This window comes from Pygoscelis adeliae, unplaced genomic scaffold (assembly GCF_000699105.1).
Source record: "Pygoscelis adeliae isolate BGI_AS28 unplaced genomic scaffold, ASM69910v1 Scaffold142, whole genome shotgun sequence".
Lineage (NCBI taxonomy): Eukaryota > Metazoa > Chordata > Aves > Sphenisciformes > Spheniscidae > Pygoscelis > Pygoscelis adeliae.
In genome coordinates, this window is record NW_008824247.1 from 1,347,714 (window position 1) to 1,364,185 (window position 16,472).

At 38.3% G+C, this 16,472-nt stretch overlaps 1 protein-coding gene across 1 annotated transcript in view; it reads left to right on the forward strand.

Annotated features, from left to right (window-relative positions):
- Positions 1 to 12,313, forward strand: part of KDELC2 (KDEL (Lys-Asp-Glu-Leu) containing 2) — a 21,617-nt gene extending 9,304 nt beyond the window's left edge. The window contains exons 2-8 of the mRNA XM_009335280.1: positions 4,358 to 4,555; positions 5,985 to 6,271; positions 6,690 to 6,906; positions 8,292 to 8,488; positions 9,491 to 9,685; positions 10,035 to 10,139; positions 10,992 to 12,313. Of these exons, the coding sequence (XP_009333555.1) occupies positions 4,358 to 4,555; positions 5,985 to 6,271; positions 6,690 to 6,906; positions 8,292 to 8,488; positions 9,491 to 9,685; positions 10,035 to 10,139; positions 10,992 to 11,117 (1,325 nt within the window). The 3' untranslated portion in view covers positions 11,118 to 12,313. The remainder of the gene's footprint in view (positions 1 to 4,357; positions 4,556 to 5,984; positions 6,272 to 6,689; positions 6,907 to 8,291; positions 8,489 to 9,490; positions 9,686 to 10,034; positions 10,140 to 10,991) is intronic.
- Positions 12,314 to 16,472: the final 4,159 nt, after the last annotated feature.

A 16,472-nucleotide genomic window follows, 5' to 3' on the forward strand; every position in this document is an offset into this window, starting at 1 on the left:
AGAGGGCGACACCCCCTCCTCGTCTCCCCTGCCTGTCCTTCCTAAAGAGCCTGTATCCCTCCATCCCAACACTCCAATCATAGGAGCCATCCCACCATGTCTCCGTGATGCCAATAAGGTCGTAGCCCTGCAGGCGTGGGCACGTCTCTAACTCCTCTTGTTTATTCCCCATGCTACGTGCGTTTGCACAGAGGCATTGAAGTTGGGCCCCCCATGAAGCTGTCTTACTGGCTGGAGGTCCTTTGTGTTGCTCTTCAGGTGCTCTCCTGCTGACCTGTGCTCCTTCTCCAGGCTCTGGGCATCTATTGCTGGCCCTGGCATCAAACTGGTAGGAGTGGGATAGATTGAGGTTCCCCTCCCCAGGCAACTTTAGAGGCAGAGATGTCCATTCCTTTGGGAGAGTCATTCATAGAATCCGTTGCCAAATTCAAAAGGAGGAGACTGACTCCTGCATTAAGACCTCTGGCAGTATTTAGTTGAATGAGGAACAGAAATTGTTGCTCACCTTTGGAGAAATGTGTCTTTCCTCTTATTTGGACTACAGCTCCACACTGTCCTCATGCAGAAGACTATTCATGAGGAAACCAACTCCCTGATGTTTTCTTCTCAAGCCTTTCAAAAGACTTACCACAGTCTTAGTGTTTGTGCTGGCACTAGATTCAGAGATTTCAGAGAATCTGAAGTCTCTGAAGTCCCTTCACTGTGGTAGAGTGAAAAGCAGGTACTTCGGTCATAAAAATATGGATCACACAAGAGGAAATTAATAAAATGCCGTGCCAACTGTCTTAGACCTGAGTATGTTGTCCTTCTCCTTTAACAAAACTGTTCCCATGTCTTAACCACAGGGGCTCAAGCATTTGCAGTGTCATCCTAGTTTGCATTTATTCATTTTCTCTGTAATCCAAATCCAAGAGAAGGCTAATTCCATCAGAATCATTGTGAAGAACGAAAATTAAAATAGTCCTTTTCTTCTGAAGAGGAAGTCTTTCCCTGTTGCCTTCTCAGCTGCCTGATACTCAAGGGTTGCCTCTCGTAGCTCAAGAATGGTCCATCCCTACCAGCAGGAAATCAAAGACGGCAGGAGGCCTGTAGGGATGAACAAGGAGCTTCTGGCTAAACACAGACAGAAGGAAGCGTACAAGAGGTGGAAGCAAGGGCAGGTGACCCGGGAGGAATATAGAGATGCTGTCTGATTGTGCAGGGATAGGGTTAGGAAAGCCAAAGCTGATCTGGAGTTGAATCTGGTGAGGGATGTGAAGGGCAACAAGAAAGGATTCTACAAGTACATCAACAGCAATAGGAGTCTAGGGAAAATGTGAGCCTGCTGCTGAATGGGGCGGGGGACCTGGTGACAAATAATGCAGAAAAGGTCAAGGTACTGAAATGCCGTCTTTGCCTTAGTCTGTACTGGTAAGACCAGCCTTCAGGAATCCCAAGACCCTGAGACCAGAGGGAAAGTCTGGCACAAGGAAGACTTACCCTTGGTGGAGGAGGATCGGGTTAGGGAACACTTAAAAATCTGGACATACCTAAATCTCTGGTGCCTGATGGCATGCACCCACAAGTGCTCAGGGAGCTGGCTGACATTATTGCGAGGCCACTTTTGACCATCTTTGAAATACCACAGCAAATGGAAGAGGTTCCTGAAGACTGGAAGAAGTCGCATGAAATTCAGTCTGAACACAAGAAAAGGTTTTTTTACTGTGAAGGTGGTCAAACACTGGAGCAGATTACCCAGAGATCCTGGCGTCTCCATTTCTGGAGGTATTCAAAACTCAACAGGACACAGTCCTGGACACCCTGCTCTGGCTGATCCGAGCAGGGGGGTAGGACTAGATGATCTTGAGGTCACTTCCAAAGGCAACAGTTCTGTGATTCTCATTACTCTGTGTTTCTCCATCATGTTTCTGTTATCAAGTGTTGCATGGTACAACATAATCTTGCACAGAGCAAAGAAGAACTGAAGGATATATTTAGAAAGAACCTGACTACTCTCTGTATAGTTCTGGATATCTGACTCATTGACAGTTTTGAAACCGGCTACGGGATGCAGGCTAACTCAAGGAGGAGAAGACAAATGGGGAACTAAAATTCATTGTCTCCCAGAACTTCCTTTGATGCCTATAATTCTTGTGTTATCAGACAGAAGTTTTAAAAGAAACATCTCTGTAATATGTAATCACATTTTGGAAAAAGAACTGCCTTAGGATGCTTTTGACACAACAAATACCAGAATGTTTAAATGGGGATTAAGCAGTCATGGAAAATCTTCACTGAAGGCTATTGAAATTATGTGTATACAAGTTGTGATTTTTCAAGTCCTTTTGTTGCAGATTTCTAGAAGGGGAAGACAGTAATTTCAAAAGTATTCTGTAATTTCTTTGTTCTTACTATCTTGCACATCTCTGCTAGCGACAGTAAGGTGCAAGATACTGAGCGGACCTTTGGTTTAAAGGTCAATTTCTGGCCTATGATCATACAGCCATTCTTACATTATCATTTTGTTTCTACTTTATGCCATGTTGAAAGGTAATCAGTAGCTAGATGTCAAAAATATATGAAGGGGGCAAAACTATACTTTTCTGCCTCTTTTCTGATCATGACTCTGCTTGCAGATACACCAAAACAAGTTGAGGATCTACCAAATTGTAAGCCAATCTGAATCAGTTCTACTCACATAGATCCAAGTTTTAGAGATCCTCTGACAGTCTTAGATCTAAACCAATATACCATTCATAGAAATTGTTCTGGAGTTTAAGTCTATTAGCATTGCTTGAGCTATACTTACACCTGCCCAAGGAAATGTCACACTGCACAACTGTACTGCTAATGTGTCTTCAGCCTGCCACCTCCAGCAAGCAGGGAGGTGTCCACTCATCATTCCTCTGAAAAGGAAGTACCACGTATCTGGAGCAACCTTAACATTCCTCTACTTCTCAGAAGTCAGAAGTCCACTTCTGGAAATCATTCTGGACTGATACTTAATCAAATGAGGGCTTCTCACGATAGATCTGCTAGCTACTGGAGACAATATTCTGCGTTCCTTAGTTGGTGGGAGTGCTGCTTGCCACACTGGCATTCCAAGAAGGAATGAATGCTTGCTTCATTTTATTTCTTCAATATCTTGTCAAATGAAGGTATTCTGACTTGCTTCTTGGTATCTTTAGCTGGCATGGACTTTGAATAGTAAGAAAACTGAGGGATGATTACAAATAATCCACATTTTATATTCTTACATTGAAACAGGTGTCAGGAAATACACGTCTGAGACATGTATTCATCATAAAGATTCTGCCTAATTTAATCTGGAGACTCTTGCACGGTAGTTGACTTGAATCCAATTTCAAGATCCGGTGCTCTAAGGAAGACACGATTGATTGTTAAACGACTGTTGTACTTACCACATCAGTGCATTAATTTGTGGATGCAAAGTATGTTAAAATATGGATTGTATAGAATTAACTGTAACATCTCAATCATTTAGTGCTGTTGGGACACATTCGAATTTTAGTAACATCTTGATTTTATCTGGATTTTTTCAGTTTCATTTCTTTCTGCATACTACTTTGTGTAGTTACATCTGTTTGGTTTTGCAATGCTTAGACGATAACATTTTGTGAATAATTGTCCTCCTCTTTTTTGAAGAATAAAGTTGACCATGACCCTTAGTGACAGAAATAAGGGAATATAACAGATTTATGTTTGTGCATACTTGTGTTGTCCACAAAATATTCCATGCCCGGTTAAAAAGCCACAGTGCATTAATGATGAAATGCTGGTGATCTTTAAGCACAGGTCAGACAGATGTCCAGGAAACATCTCCACTATCATTCTCTTATCCCTGCTTTTCAGTAGCTGGGACTTTAAATTTGCAAGACAGTCAGCTGCAGCCCAAAGGTGAACAATTTGTATCTGACTCCTGCATGCTGCAACTGCCTTTCCACAACCTGGCAAGTATTCTTTTCTCCTGTTATTTTAACTTGGTTTCCTATCTTTCGTACTCCAGAGGAAATGATTGTTCCTCAGAGCACTAACTTGAACACTTAGTATTAAACCTAATCTTTGCTTCAAAATACTGTTAGCCTTTCCTTCTATCTTGTAATCATTATTTAACTTTTTATCTCCATCTACAGGTTTTCCATTTATTAGGTATGTGATGATCAAGAAAATTTGGTAGGATGATCTTCCATCACTGGAAATTAATTTTACTGACTTGGTATAATAAAAAAATTTCTAGTGCAAAGTTAAATTAAATTCGATGGACTTAATCCAGTAGAGTTTGCTCTCACCTTTATTTCATATGTGTGACTCTAATAGCTTAAAGTGCTTTTATCTGTTTTTATTTTCCTCTTTTCAGGAAGAACACAGTTTAAAGTGGTAATTAAAGCACTTTCTCCAAAAGAAGCCACCAGAATTTATACCCCTCGCCCTTTGGATAGAAATGATGGCACATTTCTTATGCGGTATCGGATGTATGGGAGTGTCAGAAAAGGGTTAAAAATTGAGATACTTTATGGTGATCAGCATGTAGCTCAATCTCCTTATATTTTGAAAGGTAAGGGTATTTTTTTGATTTAATGTCACGTATGATGGTAGCTACGGAAATGCTATGGACTAATTTACTGCTAGAGGAAGAGGTGGGAAATTAGAGGTTTGTTTGCCCTTGTTCATGTAGTCTCCTCATAAACGTTCTCCTTATGCAGAGAAGAAAGCAGTGACAATCTCTATACGTTGCCAAGTTACAGGACCTAGATGCATAAGCATGTAGATTATGGCCTCTGATGTTAAGGTGGTGTATCTGGACATCTCCTCTTCCCTCCTGCATAAGGAAATGGATCTCTTCAGATTTGGTAGGGAGTAAGAGAGCAATGCTTTTATTTTTACTGTTTTCAAGCAGGTATTCACTTAAACTTAAATTGTGTTATTTTTATCTAAAGTAGAAAATACTACCTGCAGAAGCAAGGATTTTGTGTTGTTCCCAACACTTTATAATTCAAACGTCTCTGAGTTCTAAAAAGTGTGATCCTTCATAACAGCAAAGACAATATTTCTTTAACCAGAAAATATTTAACTTTCTTTCCATTAGCCCAGTTTAATTCAGTGCAGGTCTATACCGTGGAAGAACTATTTAAAAGCAGGGAAAACAAGGCAAATTATTCTCTCATTCCATATCTGCTGCTTTAACTTCCTTCTCTTGCTCTCAAACAGACAGCTGCTTAGCAAAGAAAAAGATAATATAAAGTTACTTTTCTGGAGAGTCTTGTTTCAGTTCACCACTACTTCTTCTAACCAGAATTTGGTCATGGTTTCTTTTAATAAAATTTCCTAAATACAAACTTAGAAATGCCTTCAAACTGAAATGAAACTGTCCTGAGTCCTCAAGGTAGTAGCATGCCGCCTTCTTGCTGGTGCACATTTGCCAGCAGCCATGAAACTATGACACAGGACAGAACCTGTTTTGATTAGAAGTCCATGAAATAATGGCCTTTTTTCACGTTCTGTGACGCTCTTGCTTATACCTAAACTCTCTGCTTCAAAAGGACAAAAACAGGTGATTATACATAAAAGAAAACACCTTATGCCAGAGATAAAGACTACTGTATCAAACTTCTGAATTAGGCTAAAATTGAAACTGTAGTACCTGAGCTTTGGTAGTTATGGACAGTTAGAACAATTCTGAATGCCTTATGTGGTTGGCAGGTAGCACGATAATGGAACTTCATTTTGCAGATGAATTTTACCCTGACAACAAAAAAATCTAGCATTTTGATTCCTGAAAAGAGAAGAATGTTGTTGTTTTCTCAATTACACTGCTAAACCCCAGAAATGTTACAGGGAGGATGATTTCCCAGGAAAACTTTAGAAAACTTGGAATAAAAAATGTCAAGCCACTGTAATGGCTACATTTATATGCCCATGCGTTTGGGGAATTATGACTGATGTAGAATCACAAATATAAACTCTCAGTACTTTGTTTTCTGCAGGACCAGTTTATCATGAATATTGTGACTGTCCTGAAGAAGACCCTGAGATCTGGCAGAACGTTATGTCTTGTCCATCCCAAGAACCTCAGATTACAAAGGACTTCATTTCTTTTCCCACCATTGACCTTCAGCGAATGCTTAAGGAAATCCCAACAAAGTTCAGTCAGACAAGAGGTGCTATTGTTCATTACACTATTCTCAATAATCACATCTACCGTCGCTCCTTAGGGAAGTATACAGACTTCAAAATGTTCTCCGATGAAATGTTCCTGTCACTGGCAAGAAAGGTATCAGTTTCGATCATTTAAGACTATTAAGTCATGTTCTAATATGGCAATACTGCATTTGTTGTTGTATCTTCAGATTTATAATTCCTGAAGTAAGATTTGACTTTTGTTTTTTCATCAAGATGACAGTGTATCTTAAGGATAATGTGTGGGGGCTGAGCTTGACGGTAATGAAATTGGTAGGAAAGCAGCAGGGGCTGAGGCCTGACTCTGTGAGCCTTTTCCTGGCCTCGTGTGAGTGTTCCTTTCATACTTGCTTGCGGGGCAGAAACTTGAAATTCATACCTTAAGCTCAGCTAAATCTATTATCTAGTAGGTTTATTGATTCTGCACGACAAAAGAGAACTGAGCAATACATGTAAGAGTGACAAACAGCTTCTATCTTTGTGTTATTATCCTTTCTTGGGTATACATTTAGGTTCGTCTTCCTGATGTGGAGTTTTATCTTAATGTTGGAGATTGGCCAGTTGAGTATCGGAAAGCTAATGATACACCTGGTCCTATACCTATCATTTCATGGTGTGGCTCTGTGGATTCAAGAGATATAGTCCTTCCAACGTATGATGTAACCCACTCGACCCTTGAAACCCTACGTGGAGTCACAAATGATCTCCTTTCTATTCAAGGAAATACAGGTAAATTAGAGATCATGGATTTTAAAAAATAATTTGTAAATTCCGTCAAAGAAGCAAGTTGCATTCAAATAATGTGTTAAAGTCTTCAGTTCACAAGAGCCTTAGGAGGTCTCTTAATACAAGCAGGTTAGTCTTTACAGATGGTAAACACTTTCAACACTGCTCCTAAGCAGGTGTTTAATATAGATTTAGAGCCGAAATTTACAAGTCCAGTTTACAATAATGGTGAATTGTAACTTAAAGGTATCCAGAAGATAGCTACTGTGACCTGTCAAAAGACAAGTAAATATAATTAAAAGGCCTTTCTTCTCAGTGAAGGACTTGAGTATGTTCCTAGTAATCAAATAGTAATCCTTTTCCTGACAGTGATGTGGCCCAATGTTCTGTTTACATAAAAATGAATTTGAATCCTGAAAGAAGTAAACTAGTGCTATGCTGCAGCCTCTTTCAAATAAGAAAATATGGTCTGTATAAAAAAATACCTCAGAGTGGGATCTTCTGAATTTTTTTCTAGCTTTGAAGGAAGAGTCAGTTTTACTGACAGGTGTCTTCCTCCCCTACAAGGTAATTCATGAATACTTAGGGATCAGACAAATGCCATGAACAATACCTAAGGAGTAAAACTTGAGTGAGGAGGTATTGGTTTTTATTTGATTAGTTCACAGTTTCTCTTTTCTTTATTTGTCTTTAAATTAAATATTTTAATTATCAGTTTGAAGCACTCTCTCTTTACTGATTTAGTACAGCTGCTTTTCCAATTAGGAGACGATAAGAGCCTACTCTACTTTAATAGGTCCTTTAAGGACGTTTCCAGCAGAAGGATGAGGAGGGACATACTTAATGTTTTTAAAAGCAGGCAGTAAGCAGAGATGAAGTCTTTCAGGCTCTTGCTAAGTATCTTGAGGACACAGTATAGCCATTTTTTTTCCTTTTCAAGTCATCATTGCGTGATTCCTCAAAGACCTAACTAAATTGCTGGGTAACAGAAGTGGATTTTACTAAAGAAATTTTAGTTATTGTTGCAGGCTTTATGGATGGAGAATTACTTTAATTATTAATATTTTACTTATATAATTTGATTATAATCCCTTATGTAGCTTTCAAGATCTTTCAAGTTATTTAAATATAACATTGTTGAGTGGAAAAGCAATTCTCTGATTTTCCTTTTTTAAGTGGCTCAGTTTCTCATCCCAAAATTCAAGTCAGAACTGGGAGTTTAAACCCTATGATTAACAAGTGATTGTGGATTCACTACGAGAAATCATGCCTGTTTTACCGTGTCTCTGAGTGTAATGCCACCGTCATAGCAAGTTCCTTGTTTGCACTAAACTTCTCATGAACATTTCATTACTGTTTGCTTTTACCTTATCACTCAATGCTCGTAGGCCCATTCTGGGAAAACAAAACTGAGCGAGCTTTGTTTAGAGGTCGAGACAGCCGAGAAGAACGTCTCCATCTTGTCAAGTTATCCAAGGAAAATCCAGAACTACTAGATGCTGGCATAACAGGATATTTCTTCTTCAGAGAAAAAGAAAAAGAGCTGGGAAAGGTTCAGCTGATGGGCTTCTTTGACTTCTTTAAGGTAGCACACAAATTACAGTCTTGGATTAATTTTGCTGTCAAGTTCTTACCAACTGAAAAGACAAGGCTTACTTTTGCTAATTCCATTCAGTAAACAAAACAGTTGTGCTACACGGGGAACACTGGTCCATGCGGGGTAGATAGACCACCTGTAATCAAAGTCATAGTGTGACACACTTCTAAAGAAAGCCCCTATACTTTTTTCGTGGAGTCCCTTGGAGAGAGTTCTTGGAGATTTTTTTTTTTTTTTAAAATAGATTGAGAAATTTGATTTCTCACCATCGCGGTTTCTTTTATTTGGGGTAAATATGAAAACAATGGACACAACTTGTGTCCATTGCAAGTACATTATGGATGTTAGAAAGAGTCCTTGTAGCAACGAGTTAGAAAAATAGATGGGTGTTTTTGTTGCACTTTGACACACAAATTCCACTGCAACAGATGTATAAAAAGTAAAAGGAGACAGAGTCCTGTAAAAAGCAATTATAATATATGGCAATTGAAGTTCTGTTCCAGAGATTAATGTATCAGAAATGCTGTAACAGCCAAGAGCATCTGCCAGAGCAGTACATTCATGGTTACTTTTAGTATAATGTTTCAGATTGTTTTACATAATAACACGTTTCGTGTATTATTCTACATAATAATATAATTTTAAGTCAGAATAAATTTAGTCTTTTTGAATTTAAGTATAGATTAGTTTTATTTCCTTCACAGCTCCACCCCTTGCTCTATCCCAGGACACTTTAATAGAACACCCATCAGGCAGTTCATGTGACACAAAGGTTCTTGACTGTCAGTCTTGGGTTGAAACCAAATCTTTTTTCCATTATGTTATCCAGAACACCATGAAACTACACCTGTTTAACACTAAAACAGGTTCGAAGATGAGAATTAATAAACACAATTATGTCTTGCTTGTGAAAATAATCTTTTATACAATCAGTGTTCCTATTCCAATTCAAAACGTTTCACCCTTTTTTCTTCTGTCTTCACATTGTAGTACAAATACCAAGTGAATGTAGATGGGACCGTAGCAGCTTACAGGTTTCCATACCTCTTGCTGGGTGACAGCCTAGTATTGAAGCAAGATTCCCAGTACTATGAACACTTTTATATTGGATTAAAACCTTGGAAACATTATGTTCCAGTTAAGAGAAACTTAGAGGACTTGCTAGAGAAAATAAAATGGGCTAAGGTAAGTTACATTACTAATTACTAAGTATGTCTGGGAGATGTCAGACCTGATTTTGAAGAGGCTTGTGGCTTGGAAAAAATAGTAGAGCAGTAATCAACTGAGTTTTCAAAATTGTACAGTTATCCATGGAAGTTGTTATTGATAGCCCTAAGGTACCAGTTGTGACCATAAAAGCAATTCAGTATTTTAAAAAAATCTGCAATTTAAAGTGCGCCTTTGCAGTCTACCAGTAATTGCACATAAAGTTGCAGATTTGAATAGCCCCTTTAATAAAACTTCTAATGCTAGTCAGGCTTTGAGTAACTTACCGATTGCTCTATTATTCATTCGTTTCATCTCCATTTTCCAGGAAAATGATGAAGAAGCAAGAAAAATTGCTAAAGAAGGACAATTAATGGCAAGAGAATTACTTCAGCCTCACAGGCTTTACTGCTACTACTATAAAGTGCTCCAGGTTAGTACAATAGACCACTTTATTACTTCCCTCTAACTGCTACTGCTACCGATGCTACAAATTTCATATTCAGTCCTTACTTATATCAATAGCAGATACGGTTCATATTATTCACAGGAGATCAGTGTGAAGAGCTTTGCTAAAACTTGCTTCGTCATTAAAGAGGCAACCTGACATAACAGTTGTTTTACAGAATCAGATGTTTTATTTTTTTTGCCCCTATCCCCACAAACCTGTTTTCAGTGTCACTTGGTATGTGGTTTCTAATAGACATAGGAGATAATCTGTACAAAACTTCCTTCCTTTTTCCCTTCATACTTATCCCCTCATGAGCTACTCCGCTGTATTACAAAACAATGAATACATGGAAAAGAAATTCCGGAAGTATGGCTAGTAGCATGGTAAGGGGTGAAGCAGGCCAAATAGTCATTGCTTCCCTAGGAGATGCAAATCTCTAGTGAAAGAAGTTTCTGTTCTCTAGAAGTACTAACTTCTTTTTCCTGTTCTGCTGTGCGGAGTTAGATCACAGCTTCAGCAGCCACAGGTTGACACGAAGTTTGGAACTGTTCAGTGTACAAAAATGACAGCATTATCTGCATAGAGGCACAAATAATGACAATATTCAAATTACCATTAATAATAGGGCAGTGGAAAACATTAAAGGAGGTTTTCAGAGGCAATGTAGCCTATTAGTAGGTGTGTTATAAAGATACTTTGCAAACAGGTTGTAAACAATGACATAAAGAGCCTGGATAAAGGCAAGCTTGTGAGTGGAAGGGAGGAGGAAAATTCTGTTTCATGAATTATACGTTGGTGCTTATAGCATTCTTAAATGTTGTTTACATATTTCAGAAATACGCCAAACGCCAAGCCAGCAAACCTGAAATACAGGATGGAATGGAACTCGTACCTCAGCCTGATGACAGAGACTCCGTATGCAGTTGCCACAGGAAAAAGCCTTTAAGGGAAGATCTATAACTGTACCGGATGGAGAAAATCACCCACTTACAATGCAAGAATTTAAATAGGAATTAAGCTGTGAAATCTAAGACACTTATGCACTAGCAAACATTCTTAGTTATGTATTCTTCTTGTATTTACATATCCTTTTTCACACTGACTCTGATCTACAACATTGGTTCCCACAATTTTGTCTCCGTGACCACCACCAAACAGATACTGAGCCTGTAATGGGGAGCATCCAGGGGATTTGTTTGATGGACTGCACCATCAGGAAGAAGAGCGCGGTGCTGCTCGTGTTCCAGCTGGGACCTAGTTACCAAAGTTTTATGAGGAACCAGTCATCCACAAAAGATCTTCCATGAGTCAGTGCAAGTTATTCTAAAGGAGCATCTGCAACATACTAAAACAGCGTTATGATTTCTTCATAAAGTTTACCTCAGTGTTAGATTGTTTCTTGTATACAAAACAATTTTCTAACTAGACAAAGAAAATGAGTGTTTGAGATTTACAGATATCAAATCTGGTGTTGCTTTGAGATTATTTTGTGGTCTATGACAGATAAAAGAATAGAGAACGTGATACAATATTTATTCATTTCAGAGGAAAATGTAGAGGAGGGGGAGAGATCAGAATAATATTTTTATAAGCACCATGGCTGTGAATCACCAAAATTAACTGCTGCTTTGAAGCAGACTGTGTAGCTATCACAATCACAGTGCTTTGAGTGCCAAGACACCACTTCTGAAGACCTGTTCCCTGCCAATGACCACGTCTGTGAATATAGGCACAGATCCACAAAAGGACTTAGGAGCTTCAGGTGAGGCCAGGTGAAATACTGGTGTCTTAGTTCAACAATACAGTCTATAGTATTCTAAGACTACTTGAGTATTCACGCATCTGAAATTTGTTAGTAGAGTTTTAGACCACCTAGGTTTAACTTCTGTGTGGAACTAAGGATGCTACCATCTTTTTCACGTGGGTTCATGAACTACTTTTTCCTGTGCCTAAGTCCCCAGAGGGATCTTATCCATTTTCTGAATTTAGATCATAGCTAACCTTATACTGAGATCAGACAGCAGATGAGACTTCATTGTTTTGGTTCAAACATATGACAGAAAAACCTATGCAGCGCTTTCTATGTAATAGTCTAGGGGTTAGATACCATACTAAGCAATTGGGAAGCCAGTTGTCCTCCTTGGTTTGATTCAAAGCCATTTTTCCAGAGGGTGCCTTAGCTCCAGACTGGAGAACAGGTCTTCAGGTCTTCCACTGAAGTTGTGCAGCCATGAAGCAAACAATGCAAACTTCACAGGGCCAGAAGGATCTGGTCATACCGTTGCAATAAAGCGTGCCTTTGGGTGGGGCGGAGGAAAAATCCTAGTCCTGGATGTGGCTCCCAATACGTCTGTCGATTTTTACCCGAGTTTGTCTACTTCAAAATGCATAAACAGTCCTGGGAGGAGACACTAATGCCAGTACCAAGACCAATGCCCCAAGCACCCATTTCTGTCCTCTGCATTTTTGTCTTGGCTCATGTAGCCTGCCTGAGCAGTTTTATACTCGGCTACACCCAGATAATGTCTTTCATGGATACCAAATTCTCCCTATGCAAAAAGAAATGGAAACGTCTTAAGATTGTGGACTTGTCTAATTGCTTAGGTATCCAAAGTTTAGTGCTCTACACCTCATGCAGGCTTCATTCTTGGTTCTACACTGGAAGTTACTCTCATAAAATACATAAAACAAAATTTCTGCACTAGAACAGGAAGAAAGACTAGATTTTTCAGTATGCTAAATATGGAAAGAACTTCAGGTTTCTAAAGAGGTTAATGCAACTGTCCGTCAGTCATTTATTACATTATGCCCATTAAGAAAAAAAATGGAACATGTTGCTCTACCCATCATACTCTTTGTTCTGGTTCTAACACTAATATATATAGTGGTTGTATTTTTATTTAGCATGACAATCAGTCCTAGAACTTCAGACTATCAGCTTATCTGACATAAAATTTTCTGCATCAAAATTCAGCAACAGGGTTCCACTGCTGAAGCTGACACTTAAAACTGAACATGTGCTCCTCTTTCCTTTTCTGTGTACAGTCATTTTTACTTTAGTAAAAATCAGTACTGTACTGATCTTATTTTGTGATACTATCCATTATACCATGTGCGCTTTATATTCACCAGTATTTATGGAAGTGGTGTGCTCAGCAAAGGCAATTAAGCCTACCAGATGGTTGAAGCAACAAAATTTTCCACCTCTCGCACACATATTTCAAATCTGTTTATATTTTTAAAAAATGGGAGGGAACAGGGGGAGTCATGACGCATACTTTAGGGTTCTTCAGAAATATCTGTGTAGGAAAACTTCCCTGGCTTGAAACAGAAGTCTTTCAAACTGGAAGAAGAATCAGATAAAATTTAAATGGTCATGAATATAAATAAATGTGAATATTTCTTCCCTCCTTTCTTCCCTCATAAAAAGGGAAAAAAACTATTCTAAATTCTTCTCTGCCAAAAAAAACCACCTTGCTTTTGTAATAAGCATTCCTTCAAAGCAAAGACTAGTTTGTCACAGAATGCCTTACAGATGCTTTTATAGCTTAGAGGCAAGAAATATCCTGAAAAATATGAATATATTAATCTTCCTGCCAAAATTAAAAAACAGTAGAGACGTGGTAGAACTTTCATTAAACGTGCTTAGTCATTTTAGAAAATCTGGTTCAATTTATAACTACAGATCTTCCAAAGATATAAGAAGGTAAGGCAAAGCCTCTCTTCTTTCCATTGGTGGTACTATATGCAATTTAAATTGTAATGAAAAGCAATCATAACGATTGCCCCTCTAGGCCAGAAAAGATGTCAGATCTATTTCAGTTTGATGACAGGATGATACTCATTGGCCTGGCGTGTTACAGGAATTGCTAAATACTCAGTAAAACCTGTCCGTACAAGTAAAGTGTAATACATAAATTGCACAGTATTTTTAAGCAACATACATACACTAGAGTTTCTATTATTCTGTAGTAGTTCTTGAACAGCAACTGAGTAAATCTCTTGCACACCTAACAGTGGGTGGTAATTTTAAAAAATAGTTACCACAGTACTGAATTTTGCTACAGTAATTTCAGCTTTTAATGCACAACATAGGATTTAATATAAAGAGTAAAATCTGTCCTGTTTTCATCGATGGTAGTAATTTTTAACACATTGTAGAACTTATCACTGATGACAGAGACAGGTTTATTTGTTTGAAAGAGTATGTTCTAAAGTCCAGGGCCAATATTTTCAAACACAGGAATCTACATGGAAGTGGTCTGACTTCCAAAAATGTTGGTCATGCAGAGCCTTTACTTACGGTTCCCTTCAGATCCTTTTAACCTTAACAGTAGTTTCATACAGTGAACACGCCAGAAAATTAGTCCTTTTATGTTATGTCATGTATATGTCCTAATATATTTAGGCACTCACATTTGGAAATACTCACACAACCTCAGTTTCATCTTGAAATGAGAACTAGTAAATCATGATCTATTGAACATAAAGGAGATATAAATTCAGTACATTTTTAGACTGTATTTTTTGAGATTTACCTCAAGATAACTAATATACTAGTTTCATGACAGTATTGTGCCAGGTCCACCTTGTAGATTCATAATTAAAAAAAAACTATAATCAAAGCTTTCCTGATGGAATGTTAGATTCAAGCATCCATCCTGGGAAGCATACGCCCGACATTTATTACATTAGAAAGTAAATTATTTAGTTAGGGAGGAGAGCTTACAGGGAAAACATACATCACCTGTTTGAGCATGTTTGAGAAGCTTGCAAAGAAATAATAATAAGGAAAAGAAGCATTACATAAACCTAGGATATTACCAGCTCCTTTACCACTTCAGCTTTTCAAAGGCGTTTTCTGTAAGGGCAGTGATGAAGTCCAAGGTTTTATGTAAATATATTATTGTTTAAGTTCACAGGATTTAACCACTAGAATCTTCTTGTCTGTGAATACTTTTATAGCATTTTAATGAGGCTATGTGAGTACTAATGCTTGGCTTTTGTTTTGAGTTGTTAATAATGTAAGAAAATCTACACTGTAGAGAGTTATGGCACTAATTTTGTATTTTGCTTAAGAATACGGGAAAAAGGATTATTTTGCATGTCTGTTTGAAGACATTTGAGACACCTGTAGCACATACCTTAATTGAGTCCCATCATGTGAGTGGAGATAAGCAAGAGGCATATTAGCAAGAGTGAGGCCAGCAGATCAAGGGAGATGTTTCTTCCCTTCTGTTTGGCAGTTGTGAAGCTGCAACTGGAGTACTGTATTCAATTCTGGACTCCCCTATACAAGACATACATTGACATAGCGGAGCAGATCCAGCCGAGGACCACCAATGTGATAAAAGGGGTTCAGGCACATGAAGTACGAGGAGAAGCTGAGTGAGCAGGGTTAGGTCAGCCTTAAAAAGAGAAGGCAAGGGAAAGATTACCTTGCTGAACTCTAAAGGGGGGATGTAGAAAAGATGAAGCCAGACTTCTCAGATGTACAAAGCAGAAGGCCTACAAACAACAGACACAAGCTGCAACATGGGAAATTCCAATTAGATAAGGCAAAAAAAATCTTCACACCAATACCCCCAAGGAGAGGAAGCCTGGCCTACATGACCTCCAGATGTTCATTATTCTATGAACTACATTTTGGTCATACAACAAGCATTTATCTAGTCACATAGCAGGAGGATAAAAACATCCAGCTCTTGAGTGTCTCCAAGAGGCAATGTAGCCTTTCTGTGCTGACACTTTTGACACTATTCATGTTTATGCCTCCCTTGATAATATTGACTAAGTTTTGCAGATATTTTAATGTTGGCTTACAAGGCTATAAAATTATATATTAGTATTATATATTATTACTATATATTATTACAATATACCATAGTCATGCAGTACACAGAGGATTCGACAGAAATAGGACACGTTGATTTGGCATTACACGCTTGGACTGATTGAAAGTGTAAGACCTGCTCTTTCAAGAAGCTGAATATACACTTTACATGTATAAGACAATTACAAAAGATTTTGAGTACAGTTATGAACCAAAGTAATGAATTTTAAGCAGTCAATGGGAATATTAATGTACCTTAAAAGTTATACATATACTTAAATCCTAGCATACTCTGTAGGCCACTGGTGAGTGAGCATGACATACTCCCATCACACTCCCAACACAAAAAAATCAGTCAGGATCTATCTGTACCACTGATTTGCAATGTAGCACAGAAATACTCAAGACAGGTCAGCAGAATACCAGAAGGGCCTACCTGAAATAGGACTGCAATAGAGCTTCACATGGTTACCTTCCTGCTG